The sequence below is a fragment of the Phoenix dactylifera genome, chromosome 12 (genome assembly GCF_051530095.1).
Source record: "Phoenix dactylifera cultivar Ajwa chromosome 12, Ajwa_hap1_PhDact_Kaust_v1.1, whole genome shotgun sequence".
NCBI lineage: Eukaryota > Viridiplantae > Streptophyta > Magnoliopsida > Arecales > Arecaceae > Phoenix > Phoenix dactylifera.
The window spans coordinates 25,676,275-25,691,164 of record NC_143201.1 but is presented as its reverse complement, the minus strand read 5'-3'; the positions used below and the strand labels follow the sequence as shown (position 1 = coordinate 25,691,164).

Sequence of the window (14,890 nt, the reverse complement as noted above, 5' to 3'; positions counted from 1 at the left end):
CAATAGTGATATTTCCATAGACAAACAAACGGATATATGAGCAGAATGTTCAAACTTTGAAATACCGTGGAGTTGCATTTCATTGGAGTCCCCATGCTGCTGCAGTGAATTACTGCCTTCCCAACAAGTAGCCAGAAAACTGTCCTGAACGGGATGTAAAGTTTCAATACCTTATTACTCCTGAAGGACTTGATGCTAAATTCCTATGCTGCGGAAGAAATACTGCAATTTAGTGATAATCTAGTTTACATGTTAAAAAAATAAGAGTCACAAAATATATCATGTCAAAGATAAGTCATACACAATACAATAACAATTTTATTATTTTAATATGTTTTTACATGAAGCACCTGAACAGTTGACTATGTATCCACAGAGATGCATATACAATTTGTGAAGAAGAAAACTGTCAATCCAGCACCGACGTCTAAAACACTAATTTTGATCGCTACACTAAACACCTTAAAAACTTTGTCCAAGCTATCTTTCCCCGTTATTTATCTCACAAAGGGGGCATCAACTGAATCGCAGACAACTCCTAGCCAATACAACCAATGAATGAGAAAAGCTTGATTTCCTCATTTTCACACGAATCACTTGCGAAGAAGCAAAAAAGCCAAGCAGAGGGAGCAGAACATACAGTATATGCCAGAACCAAATCAAACAGGGCAACAGAGTGAACAGAGGGATCTCACTGCTTTGTCTTTACAGCCAGTTGGGGACAGAAGTAGATGGTACACCCTGCTCGGAATTACCACCCTCAACTTGGCTTCCAGAGTGGCTCCCGAGACCTGCATTACTAGACAGCATTGCCATTAATCTCCCACCATGCACCCTACCTTCTGGAAGAGAAATCAGCCCAGAATTGAGAGGGTTCGCAGGATGCATCAGCGTCTCCTGATCAAGCCTGCTCCAACTCAGTTGACTTTCCCTGCCAGCTCCCATCTTGGAGAACATATCTTGATCAACAATGACCTCTTTCATCTTCTCGGATTTGCTGGGTGCTGGGAACCGGGCGGCGGCTGCTCCCAATATGCGGCCGCTGTGAACTTGATGGTCTTCAACCTGGGCAGTGTGCGCAGCACAGAGCCCGATTTTGCCTCTGGCAAGGCGATCACAAGGGGGGCCACCAGCACCAAAAACTGACCCTGCCTGGCCCCAAGCGCAGCGTTTACCTCCCCCATGTGCCTTGCAGAAATCAGTGCTTCCCTGAGCACTCTTCCCGCATCCCTCAAACTTGCATCGCTTTCCCCCACCATGACGAACACAGAAATCAGTCCGCCCTCTAGCACTCTTAGTGCACTCTGGTGCAGAACACCTCTTCCCCCCGCCATGGGCAACACAGAACTGCGTCCCACCATGCACACTCTTTGAACAACCACCCTGGAATGCGCAACGCTTTCCTCCGCCATGCCCCTTACAGAAGGGCGTGCTTCCTTCAGCTCCCTTGGTGCAGCCTGGAAATGTACACCTCTTACCTCCACCATGTGCCTTGCAAAACATTGTGCTGCCCTGTGCACCCTTGGTGCATTGTGGATATTGGCAGCGACGGCCACCCCCATGGGAGATGCATAGACCAGATTGACCTTCTGCACTCTTGGTGCAATTCTCCCTCCGGCACCTCTTGCCTCCACCATGCCTGATGCATAGACCAGATTTTCCCCTCGCAGCTCGAGTACAGCCGTCATGGCTGCAACGGCGACCACCACCATGTGCAATGCAGTAATCAGTTCGGCCTTCAGCACTCTTTGTGCAGCCAAGGTGTTGGCATCGGTGGCCACCTCCATGGGCTTTGCAGTAGATGGTCCTGCCCTCAGCTCCCTTGTGACAACCAGGTCTCTGGCACCTGCGCCCACCGCCATGGGCTATGCATAGTCCAGAAGCACCTCTGGCTCCTTTTCCACATCCCTGGAACCTACAGTTTTTTGTGTTGCTGCTGCGCTGCTCTGGTTGAGCAATCCTGGAAGTAGAGGCAACTGGACTTTTCAGCATTTTTGTCATGATAGATGAGAGATTTTGCACTGGAACTGACGAAGATTCCCCAGGAATCATTTCGTTAGAAAAAAATCTGCCATTTTTCTCGGAGGCATATAGATATGGTAGTAAATTATTCCCATGTTTCCATCGAGATGACGTCGATCCTTCATCAACAGTTGGCATTGAACGAGTTGTTACTGATGCATCCAAGATATCTGGATGTTGGGCTGAACCTGGAGAGCTGTTAGTAATACCAGATTGAGATGGCCCTACTGAAAGACTTAACTGAAGGTCACGCTTAGGCTCCTTTGGAGTAGCAATAGCAGGTTTCTTTGGGCTTGGTGCATTTTCATTGCCAAGATTAAGATGAAGAAAACCTAGGCCCAAATCCATGGAAGACTCATCATCATTTTCTTTGGGTGAAAACATCATACAGGCAGTTGCTGAGCTCCTCTTGCTGCTGTCCGAGAAACTTGTTGAACATCCTAAACTTAGGGACAGTGAAGCATTTTTCAGAACTTCAGTTCCATTGATATCATCCCACTTCCTCTTTTTTCCTTTCAAGTTAAAATAGAGACTGGAGGTGCCAGGGGAATTAAGGCACAGTGTGGTGTCTGCATGATCTTCAGCCCCTGATCCAACTCTGCTCCAACATATGGAAGAATTTATACATGAGCCAGTGACAGCAGATCCAGATAACCCAAATCTGTCATCCATAGCCACTATTTAAGGAAAGATCTCCAATCTCAACCAACAGCTGACAGGAAAAAAACACAGTTATCCTGACTTCCGGGACTTGATAGTTAACAAGAATTAAAACAGAGGTCAGAGGCCTTTGAAGAAATAATTGCCTCCTCCACTAACAAATCCCAAGGTATCACGACGTTCCATTTCCAGATAATTAGAGAGAAGAACTATGTAGATAATTGCTGAGATTAGGCTGCACCTGATGATTAGCACAAACTGGTGTCATTGGACAAGACAAAAGCAACTAAGGTTCCTGTCAGAGAAAAAACTAATTAGCAGATAACTTAGCTGAACCAAGGGAATGAAGATTACTTCAAATTAAACTCTCCAAAGGGATAATACTATAGTTTATAATATGACAACTAAAAAGCAACAGTAGTTTTGATTAAGGGCATATTCAAGGCAAACGGGCTATATAGCGCATAATCAAGAAGTACTACATGCAATCCAGAAAGCTGATATAAAAGAATTTCCTAAGTCCTTTTTAGTACTATCTACTTTATAAGAGTTTAACCCTTTGAAAATTATGAAATAGCCTCTTCTGAACAAAATTCTAAGATTGAGCATTGCAAGTCTTAACAATAGCTAGAAATTCTCAATACTTCAAAAATATAACATGGACATTATCTAAAAGTATGAAGCCAAATGCCTACTTTACTGTATGATAGAAATCCACCAAGCCCGCAACATGATTGTGGCCAGCTGCAAACTTCTTTCAGCCCATAATTTAGATGAAAATAGGACTTGAGGCAACCATAGCATTTCTCATCCTGTCAAACAGAAAGGTGTCCACTTTAGAGGGTGTATGAAGGGCTCAATGACAGGTTAGTGGCCTAATGCAACATTGTCCACTATCAATTGAGCTCAAGATGAGGTAGTGTATCAATGAACAGCTTAACTTACAAGTGATTTGCCAATAATTCTATCACTCAGACCTGCTGAATGGCCATTAAATGTAGATTGATGACATGCAATGAAAGATTCGCTAGGCTACTAATAGCACTAAACTTAACCTGGGCATCATATCAAGTCATCATTTGGAAGAACGGCACGCCATCGTTGAAGTGGCACCCTTGAAAAGAAAGGCATTCTAGTGCGCCAGGCTTCCACCACCGCAGAATCTGGGGAGGGTCAAATGTGTGCAGCCTTACAGTACAGAAGGTTGTTTCCGTATTTCGAATCCATGACACCTAAGTCACAATAGAGAAACATTATCATTACACCAAGGCCTATGCTTTGACAACCTAATTATAAAAGTTTAGAGCTTCTTTATGCGATGAACTAAGGTGGAGAAACCTAATTACAATACTACAGCCAGACCACCTTCTTGGACCAACTTCCATAGCCTAAACAAGTAGTAGACTAAAATAAATGTTCCATCCTGTCATCTAGGTGACACAGATTTGATGAATCAAGCTGGGATAACATCTGACTCAGATCCAGTGCAGGCCTGCTAGACATCTAGGTTTAAGACCAAGATCCAATCAGTCAGTTGATGGGCTTGGTTGACCTGAAACTCATCAAGGGTCAGGCTCAGTTTCATTTGGGAACCTGAAACCTGGATCATTAGGTTATTTGTCCAGTAAGCCAATCTAGTTTGGGTTCAGTTTTGGAAAGAGCCAGTCCTTGGGGACCCAGTAACCAAGTCACGTAGAATCCGCTCCAAGCATTTTTCCCCCTTTTTGATAATGGTTCCAAGCATTTTCCAGTGCACCTGTATCCCTCAATAGCATTATTCTATAACACCTGCATCCTTACCAGACTCAATGATTTAGTATTACAACAGGGTCAACTATACAAAAAGCTATTAGATTTTTTTTTAAAGAAAAAAAGTTAATAAGGTTTCTCATAATTCTGGGTCGGGTTTGGTTTCTTATTGTCAAGTTGTAGTTCTGTGAGTGATTTGGGCAACGATATATAATGTATAGAAAAAAAGGAGGGCAGTATCTGTTATTAGTATTGTAATAAATAAAGAACATAAAAAGAAATAATAATAGCAGTAGCTTAGTTTAATATGCCAGTTTCCAGATCTGCAGATTTATCATGTGAAAAGCTTGCACTATTATACATTTTTAGTCATGGTTATCCAATTGTAGATATTGAGCATCTGCTAGCTCATAACAGTCATTCATGATTGCAGGTGCTTCTGGTGTAAATTTTGATCATTTTAGAATGTGTATGTGCAAATTCAAAAAAGTCTAGTCTTGATCATAGGATCCTGTAATTTAATTATTTGCAAAGTTATATATACCAAGATGTCAACTAGTTTCGATGGCATCAAACAATTAGAGTGCTAGTGGAAGATCTGGGCATAATAGAGGGCGAAAGAGCATTCAAACATATATTAATATATTTGATAAGCTGAAGAGGCCTGTCCATTTACAGGCATGGGTTGGATTAGATTGGAGCTTGCAAAACGTGCAAGATGAGGTCAGAGAAAAGGCTCTGACCAGGTAGAAATGGCAGATTTGGGATCAGACAAGCAAGAAAGAAGGATCAAATTATGCTTCTTGAAGAATGAAGAAAGTAGGGTTTCAGAAGAGACATTAAGATAGAGTAGGAGTCTTCTGGTCCTTGAGTTTTCCGCATGCTTTGAATTTCCTTCAAAACATTTCGGGCTCACTAAAGTGAGGATCTACAACTGGGGCCATTTTCAGAGTTATATCCAAGGCTAAATTCATATGTCAACTTTTGTCATATCTTCATTTCTTTCAATCTTGAAAACACTTCTCTAAATTAGAAGCACTACAACCTCGCATCCCAAGAGACTGAGCATGAAATAAAGCTTTTGGCATAAATGAAAATACCCTAAACTCAGATCTTATAGCCATTTCAACTATCACATGTTATATTACCATAAAAAAAGTAAAAAAAATAGCATATTATACTCAAATTGTGATTTTTGATATCACATTTGCAAAAAATAACATTTTCATGATCCCATTGCAAAACCAATAGAATGAAATTTCCAAATGTCGAAAACAATGTATTATACTTTAAAATGATTTCTAATTTATATCCTCAGCATAGTTTATTTTTTTAATAGGTTTATTACCCTAGTTGCAGTTGATGTTTTAGTTGTGCAATAGTTATCAATTGAAATTGTTGGACCTGAAGATGAAAGCAAAAAAATTACCAATTTCACCTGGCCAAAATCAAAACTGAAACTGAGATTTCAGACCTTGGTTCATGGTTAATAGAAATTGCTACCACCAAAATTCATGAAACAAATTAGGATAAGTTAATTATCAAACCAAAATCAATATAACTCAACAGCATAATCAGTCCATTAGAGAAAATACAGCGAACTAATAACCCCAACATATTTACATAAAAACAAAATAAGAGTATTCAGACAGCTTTGGAAACATTAGCAAAACAGAAGATGTGAAGTTGTCAGTAAAACCAGTAGATATCATGATTAGAGTAGCCTCAGCATTTGAACAACATATATTCTTTAAAACAGAGGAACAGAAACATGCATGACACCCAAAAGATTAGAGAATTTAGCTAAATTAAAAGCTGTAATAAGCACATGAATCTGATCCGACAAATCCACCCAGATATCACTTTTACCAAAACATTTTGATGAAAAGTTCCAATCAGCCAAAGCATGCTCCCAAAAACTTGCCCAAAAAAACTAATATAAATAGTTATTAGATCAGTAAGCTTATTGGAGGGATCTACCTACTGGAAGAATACAGCATGCAGACAGAGTCGCTAGCTCGTAAAACAGTGGCATGAACCAGCTTGTGAAAGCTAGACAAACTTAAGGCCACGAGCAAACTTCAAGCAGTAAACATGTTTAGGTGCACAAAACCACTGATGATGAGTCTGCATGAGGAAAAATAGTAAGAGAAAAGGCAAAATTAATAGCTTTAAATGTTCATGTCATCAGATATAGGTGGCAACCAAGAAATTAACCTACTACTAATGAATTATATGACTATAATCTTGTATATAGTAAATAACACTCCAGAATCACTAGACCTTTATATACCACTACCTCCCGTATCTGGAGCAGCAGTGAGAAACACACAGCTACACATAGAATATGGACCATGCCTCTATCCTCGAACCTTCTGAGAACAAAAGGTGACAGCTTTTTTTGAAGACCAAACATAGACGGAACAAAAACAACAAAAAGAAGAAAAACAGAGTAAAACCCTAACGAATCAAGAAATCACAACGGCAACCAGACCAATACAGTAAGAATTAATCGTATTTTAAGTATAAAAACACGAATCCAGCATGCGTTCTTGCATCGAGAGCCAAAGTTTTCGAGAATCCGACAAGAATAAGACCAAAAACAAGTTCAAAAAATAAAAACTATGAACGAGGCGAAAGCGTGAGTCTTGAAGCGAAAAAGGGCAAACTTTAACCAATTAAAACACGAAAACTCCCCAAGATTTTTCAATCCAAGAGAGGCATGGCACGCAACAGTTTCGTCAGAACACAAGCTACCTCCAAGGAAAGCCGAACCGAGCAAGAAAGATCAAAAGATAGCAGAAACCAGCATAAGTACACAAAGATGGCGCGGGCGAGGCGAGAGAGACAGAGAGGGATGGGGCCTACCTCGAATCGGCGCTTCCAAAGAACAAGGAATCCAGGAACTCAAGCAGCCTGAGATCCCGATACAGGCGGTGGGGACTAGGGTTTTCTTGGATGGGAGCGGGAACCAAAGCAAAGGAAAGAGATGCAAGAGGACGAGAAAAGCCCTCGCAATAAGAACAGCAGAACAACGGAGGCCAGCGCAAGTGGCCGGAGAAAGGCATGATATAAAAAAAGACAAGATTACTTTTGGATCCTTTCGTGGGCACCTAAAAGCGGAAGGATGGAGGTAAAAGCGATGGATCTAGATTTGGACCAGATACCAGTACCACCCATCCTAGCTGCTGAATTGAGAGGGCCATGACAGAGAATCTAATATGCTGCTTCGACTCTTCGTACCGACCGTATCATTTTAGGATCGGTTTGGCTGATTTGTTACAAAAATATATTTTATATCATATTATTATATTTGGTCTAAAAAAATAAATATATATATATATATATATATATATATATATAATAAATGGTGGATACTATACCTATTTTACTGAAAGAAAGAAGTTAAAATAAATACCATTAGATGATGATATTTTTTTTTCCACGTGAGATTACCGGGTAGAGTGGAGATAATCTGAAATTATCATTATTTGATAAAATACCCCAACTTATATTATATTAGTATTATAACACTTATATTATAGAATTCATATATTATTTATATCAATATAATATATAATTAATAGATTACAATTATTATTTGTATTAATTATTGGAATTAATATATATTTATATTTGAAACTAGTATATAATTATAATATATTAATAAATATATTAATTATATATTGATTATTAGATTAATATATTAAAATAGTAATAGTACTATTTTATTAACAATAATATAATTAATATATTAATAAATATTTACTACTTACTAATAAATCTAATATGGGAATTATTAGTAGTTAATATATTTATTTATTAATAAATATATTTATAAAACTTATAATATATTTATAAATATAAAAAATATATACTAAAATTTATGGATGATAATAAATTTATCTAAGGCACTATAAGCTTTATTAAGAAGTCTGCCTATCCAATATGTTTTGCGAGCCGGAAGGTAGAGCCAACATGCTTCCCTCTAGAAGGAGAATACAAAAAAGAAAACAGGAGTGAGGGAAGAAAAAAAATAACAATAGAGAGAGTATTTTTATTATTTGCAGATGGCCATCACCAGTGTCATATGAGAGATGGATGGAAGAATTATATTGCAATGTAATATAACAATAAAGATTTAGTTGATATTTTTTGAAGTGCAAGAGTGTATGTACCATGCAAATAAATTTTACGAGATCAAAAAGTAATTTTTTAAAAAAAAATATTTTGATATATTGATCATATTTTCTCAACCTAATTCTAGAATAGTTTATTTTCCTGAGAAATTAATTTTCATAGGAGTGAAGCAAAAGTCTTGCTCCCTTATTATTGTTAACTTTGCTAATATATTCTCTCTTTTGGAATGACTGCAACCTTAATTTGCCTACTATCATACAAATTGCTCGAACTCTGGGGACTATTGCCCCATTCAAAAATTATAATGAGAAATTTATAATTAAGAAATTTATGCTACACGGAGCAAAAGTATTATAGTTGTTAAGTTACAAGAAAGCAGTTAACAGTTGAACCGCATGGACTGTTTGATCCATTGTGCTTTAGAAGAAAAAAAAGGAGTGTTTTTAGCACCAAGAAAAAGGGGGGAAAAATGGGGGTATGTTGAGATTTGGTAGGAAGTAGGAACTGATGTGCAAAAATATCTGCAAAGCAACAGCGTTAGCGTGGGCAGCGCCCCGGGGGGTGGCTCGGCGCCCGCCAAGTGGCGGCTACCTGGGGATGACACGTCATCCGTGGCGTCAGCTTGGCGGGAGTGGAGTTTTGGAGGCGGGTCCCACGGACACAATGGATGAGATCCCGCGCGTGGGTTCGTGAATCGTGATTCCTTCGCGCCGTTGCTTGCTGCGGCGTTGGGTCTCGTTCTCGGTCTCCATTCCTCGGAGCTGCCGTAGATGAGATCCCGTGGTTGGGCTCCACGTCTGGGCCCCAGAGAACCCGTTCCCTGGCCACGTAGGGCTCTGGTTGGTGGCTCTCCTCCTGCTGCTGACGAATCTAATTAAGATTCCAAGACCTGGACTGTCGTTTATCTCAGGAATTTTTTTTATTATTATTTTTAAATGAAGAGGTTGTCGTGTATCTGGCTTCGTCCATGATGGATTCATTTTGTACCATAGAGGTAGGTTCACGATAATTTTGTTAGGAGTGGGTTCGTTGGTCGTTTGGATTGTGAGATCAATTCAAGTTTGGTAGAATGTGAAGGTAGATTATTTTGTCGTTGACAACAAATCCCTTCTTATGTAGGACCCACCTTATTTGAAAATTTAAAAAAAATAAGATAAGATAACGTTCTAAAATAGTTTGATCTGGTAGTATAGTAACTTGGAAAATCGTGTAATGCGCAAATAGATAAAATTTTAAAGGAAAGCTAGTTCTTAAAGTGTGAGCAGGACAAAAATGCTCATTCTATTGCAATAGCCATCGATAACAACAAATGCATCCATTTACAATCAAAATTGATGGAAATTGGTGCTAACTATTGTCCAACAATTGCTTTTAGCATTGGATTAGATTACCCTGTATGGCTATCCCCTCTATTATGAAATTGCTGAACTTAAACCATTTGTCTTTGTTATGTCATCATGGAAGGCTGGGAAAATGGTTAACATGCACCATTGCTATAATGTCAACCTACTTCCAAATCATAATAACATTTAGTAAACTTATGTTGCTGGGACTGGATAATATAATCAAGGATGAAGAATAAAGTTTTAGGCAAGCATACTATATGAAAGTAAAACTTTTATAAGCGACATGAAAAATCAATTGGCTCTAACCTTAAAAATGTCAACCTCTTTCATGGAGCATGCTTCTTTAAACCGGATGCTCAACTTTCCCCAAAAGCAAATGCTCCCTGCCTAAGCACATGAAAAGTAATAAAAGCCAGGGCACTTTGAAGATTTTGTTGTCATTTTTATGATGCATGGAGTCTTTACAGCTTCTTACAGGCATAGGATGACGTATACAAAATTCTGACCAATATAGAGACCTATGTTGAAGGTGTAGCCGTGTAGGCTCGTTGTCTTCAACGAAATAGGCTTTCTTTCTATAGTCAGGGCCAATAATATAATGACAATATAATTTACCTGTATTCTATGTTGGTTCTACTTAACTTGAAATCCCTCATAATATCAACTTATAATTCACTCCAACGTTAATTTTATCTACTAAGACTATATCATCTGAAAGCAAAATGAATCTAGTCCATAAACATATCCAGCATTCATGAGATCTAACATGGAAGGAAGGACTTAGAGGCCATTAGCACCTAACCATGTAGGAGTTGGTCAAGGTGTCAGTCAGTTCATATGTATGTAACAATGCATGAACATTCGTGGCCATGCTAGAGTCCAGGGTTTAGTGTTTATTATGGTAGCCTATCTATTATAAATATTTCACTGAAGTACTCTTAGTTATGAGTAAAAAATCAAACATCCAATGTGAAAGACGGAAAATAAACACACACACACACACACACACACACACACACACACACACGAGCGGAGATATGGCTCCCTCTTCACTTGATCTAAAGGTCATTTTCCTCAAGAATTAGGTGGCAGGCTTGCATCTATTCTTGACCATTATGTCCCACATACTCTTGATTAAAAAGTCAAATTAGTCACTTGTATTAGAAATTGCCATGTATCTATTACGATATCAACCATCCTCATATTGGAAGAAGGCCATCTTTTTTTAAGATCAATGCCATCTTGACTCTTGTTATAGCAGACTCGTATGCTTTGACTTGAATAGAAAACTTTTCGGTCATAGAGTAATTCATAGCGTATCTTAATAGGTAGGAACGTCCATGAGAGTTCCAAGCTAACAATATAATATAAAAGGAAGACCAAAGTTTTTATGTGGCTGGCTTGGAAAAATAGGTTACACGCGAGAGAGATTTTGGCGCGAAAAGGGTGGGGTTCCATTGCAGGCAGCTCTATGTGTGGCAATAATACTGAAATGGTCACGCACCTGTTCCTAAAATGCCCGTTTGTGAGAAGCCTCTGGTTTACCTTGAAGATGTAGCTTAAGATTAAAAAGTGACCTTCTAATATCTATGGTCCAAGTTGAGAAGAGCATGGGATATTGGGATCAACTTATCATAGCTCTTCGTTGGTACATTTAGTTGAAGAGGAATTCTAGAATCTTTCTTGGAAGAAAATCTTCTATTAATGCAATCCACTACTCCAAGACATTGCATACCTTTCAAAGCTGGAGAGTTTTGTGCTATAAAAAAGCAAAAGAAAGCCATCAAGCTGTGAATTACTCCTTTGTTCCTTGTTACAAATGTTTATTCTCTGGTTCTTTGTAACTTCTTCCTATTTTTATTTTGTACATTTTACAATATTCAATAAAAATGTTGGGGGAATTTTCTTACTTCCTCCGCTTTACGGTTGAAGAAGATGACATGAGCTTGCATGTAAAGTAGAATAATATCAGATGAATAGTAGATAAATAATGACAATGTTGTCTCTGAAGGAGCTTTCTTTCTGTTTAATCATAAATTGTTTTATTAAATAAAAACCTTGCTAGAAGTCAATTTGCAGGTCTGTAATTTTCCTTTTTTTTAAAATTGTGGGACAGGAACACATTTTACATTACTTTCTTTTCATTTTTTGTGACCAAGAGGAAATAATCCCCATCCCTTGAGGGCTAACTCCGATCATAGTTGAGTCCTCATCCTCTTTTTCAAATAGAAAAGAATGATACCATCCGAGCAAGCACTCCGTGGTGCTTCATATTACCGATTCAAAAGAAATGATGGATTTACAGTCTATTAATTTTTTGACTGAGATTTATAAGTTATTAAAACATATTTATTACTTTCTTTAATTTAACCTGGGAGAAGGGGAAAAGAACAGGAAAAGGTGTCTTGCCATCATCCAGTTCAATACAGTAGACATTTTGAATCAAATATCCAATGACAAGAGTCTTACCAATGTAACAAGAGACCAAGGACCGGGAAATTCTATAGCATGGGCCATGCCAACTACTACATGCATCCTCTCAGATCTCCATCCCCTTTCCTCCCATGCCAGAAGGCGCGTAGAATTTACTCAGAGTCTTTTGCTTCTGTTAAATAAAGATCATGGTCTTCTTAGTCTCGCAAGATTGCATAAGATAATGGATATCATTATCCTCAAGAGGAAAGACACAAGCATATTAGAGTGCATCTGGTCCTCTGGAGCTCTAAGAAACCAACCTCAACTCAGCTTATAATAGAGCAGGTGATGCTATGGTAGGGTCAAGCCACCAAACCTAGGATGGTGATTTCGCCAATTTGGATTTGGTGAGTAATGTTAGTTTCCAAACCTATCACTGTTTTAGGCAACAGCCGAGTATCTTCCTAGCTGTTGAACACCAATTTGACAAATCTAGAATTGAAAATAATATATCGAAAGCTTCGAAAAGTTACTTAATGATAAATATCTTCTCAATCCAATAACAACAAAAACTACTCCTTGGACTTAACCTTTTGTCCAAGCAGGTAAGACTAGTCAGTTGATAAATTTTTAAAAAATAGACTTGAATCGGATAAGATCAGAGTCATCACCATCCTTTAATTCACCTACATTACACATGCTTGGCACTAGCATACAGTAATTCACCTAGAACCATTGGCAATCTCAACACCGCTTGGTTTTAAATAACAACGACTTAATTAGGCCCTGCAATAGCAGGTTTAATCCACCTCTCTATTGCATCCGTGAAATACAGAACATCACATAAACTCTGTGATGATCCATGACTTTTAATTCATAATCATGACATTAGCATAAATAACAGAAACAACTTTTGTTATGTGTGTTCCAACCAGTATATATGCGTTGCAACCACTTTTCATATAACAGTCAAGCTAGCCGTTACTGGCATCATTTCAACAAGTTATAACTTTGAATAAAAATTGACAGAAGCCTGAAGGACTGCAGATCGAACTTTGAAGGTTTTTGAAGATAGTTTGAGTATATGTTAGCTGATAGATAATTGAGTATGCCATATTTTAGGTGGAGTCATGATAACACCTCACGTTTTTAGATGTTTGATGTGTCAATACACCCAGCAACAACATGGCATGTCATTTTACATAACACTAAGTATACTTTTTCTTTCATCTACCCATTATGTTATGAGACTTCGCATATTGTAAATAGATAAACACTACTGGTTTTTGTACAACAACTGTTCCCATTAGAAAATATTATGAGGGTTCAAAAGTTGAACTCTAGAGACACATTGACATGGCAAGTTTCCCACGACATTGATTCTTCATACATAAGATAATATCTGTGCAAAACCAACATACGAGAAACACATTAGAATGAATAAATCTCCAAATTTTTTTTCATAGCGCAAAGCCTTTTGGCTCTAGGATTTTTCCTGTGGCTGAAAATTTTACTACAAACCTCTTATAGGTCTCCTGCATGAACTATGGCACACACCCTTAGTTTGAAGTGACGTAGATCCTATCAACTTGATGAAAGTAAGGTCTCCTATAGACAGCTAGCATTTGGGAGATACCATTGGCTTCACTAAAACATGATTGGACCCAAACATCAGAATTCTTTTCCCTCCCAAGAAGTTGCTGATCTTCTTCTTGCTTCATAATATATCTCACTGCGTCTAGATCCCAAAATGATGCTCTATTGCAAATTGAGGGAGGTACAAACTTTGACCTCTTCCTTCCCTCCTCTTCCTACAATAAAGTGGCCTAGTCTGGAACCTCCGATCCAAATACTCTTGCAAGGGCTGGTCCTCGCTTGGGGATCGAGATTGTGCCAGTGACAATGGAGGGCGGCGCCATCCAGATCAGTAGCCATTTCTTCCTTCTCTTTCAAATGAGTGGTGGGTGCACCTTTCGTTATCAGTATCATCATCATCATTATCATCATCATTTGCTTCAATATAATGATCATATACTTGTCACCTTTTTTTTAACCATCATTGCCACCTTCATCGTAACACCACCGATCACCATGCTATATCATCATATTTATTGTTAAAAATAATTAATTATATCAAATATATTGATAATTTATAAATTAAAAAAGTTAAAAATATTTTTTTATTTTTAAAAGTAGGAAAAAAAATGATGGGAAACAATATTAGCTTGACCGAAATTTTTATACTCCGGATGCATATATTTATTTAATAGACAACTGATCTTTCCCAATAAGCTGACTACATGGGACTGGGACCGGACAGAGGGTCCGTTTTAACGACCCACATGCCTCGGGATTCGTGAACGACGTAAGCGTGCGAGTCCACCATTCATCAGACTCTTTCAGACGATCCCGTGCAACTACTCGGTGATCGCACCATTGATCATGTCCCAAGATGCGTGAGAAACGTAGCCCCATCGGACCGGTTCAAGTTCTCAAAACCGAAGCGGCTCCTTTTGGTCCTGGGCCCTGGTTTTTTTATTACTTAAAAACGGCAGCTC

The 14,890-nt window shown here is 38.4% G+C and overlaps 1 protein-coding gene across 18 annotated transcripts; it reads right to left on the bottom strand.

Moving 5' to 3' along the window:
* Positions 1-298: 298 nt before the first annotated feature.
* LOC103710723 (uncharacterized) lies at positions 299-7,679 on the bottom strand. 18 transcript variants are annotated; one of them, XM_026807085.4, is made up of 5 exons: positions 7,300-7,616; positions 6,412-6,558; positions 3,738-3,914; positions 3,378-3,494; positions 299-2,977 (listed from the first exon to the last, which is right to left on the bottom strand). In XM_026807085.4, the coding sequence occupies exon 5, from the start codon at positions 2,692-2,694 to the stop codon at positions 706-708; it is 1,989 nt and encodes a 662-aa protein (XP_026662886.2). In that variant the 5' UTR covers positions 2,695-2,977; positions 3,378-3,494; positions 3,738-3,914; positions 6,412-6,558; positions 7,300-7,616; the 3' UTR covers positions 299-705. The 18 variants fall into 18 exon arrangements, with proteins under 18 accessions (XP_026662886.2, XP_089782751.1, XP_089782753.1 ...); XM_089926625.1 differs by adding an exon at positions 6,715-6,806 and having other exon boundaries at positions 3,378-3,914; positions 7,300-7,613; XM_089926627.1 differs by adding an exon at positions 6,728-6,806 and having other exon boundaries at positions 3,378-3,914; positions 7,300-7,613.
* Between the last annotated feature and the right edge of the window lie 7,211 nt (positions 7,680-14,890).

Coding starts and splice junctions, on each gene's coding strand:
- LOC103710723 (XM_039130284.3), bottom strand. CDS start 2,694: ATGGATGACAGATTTGGGTTATCTGGATCTGCTGTCACTGGCTCATGT.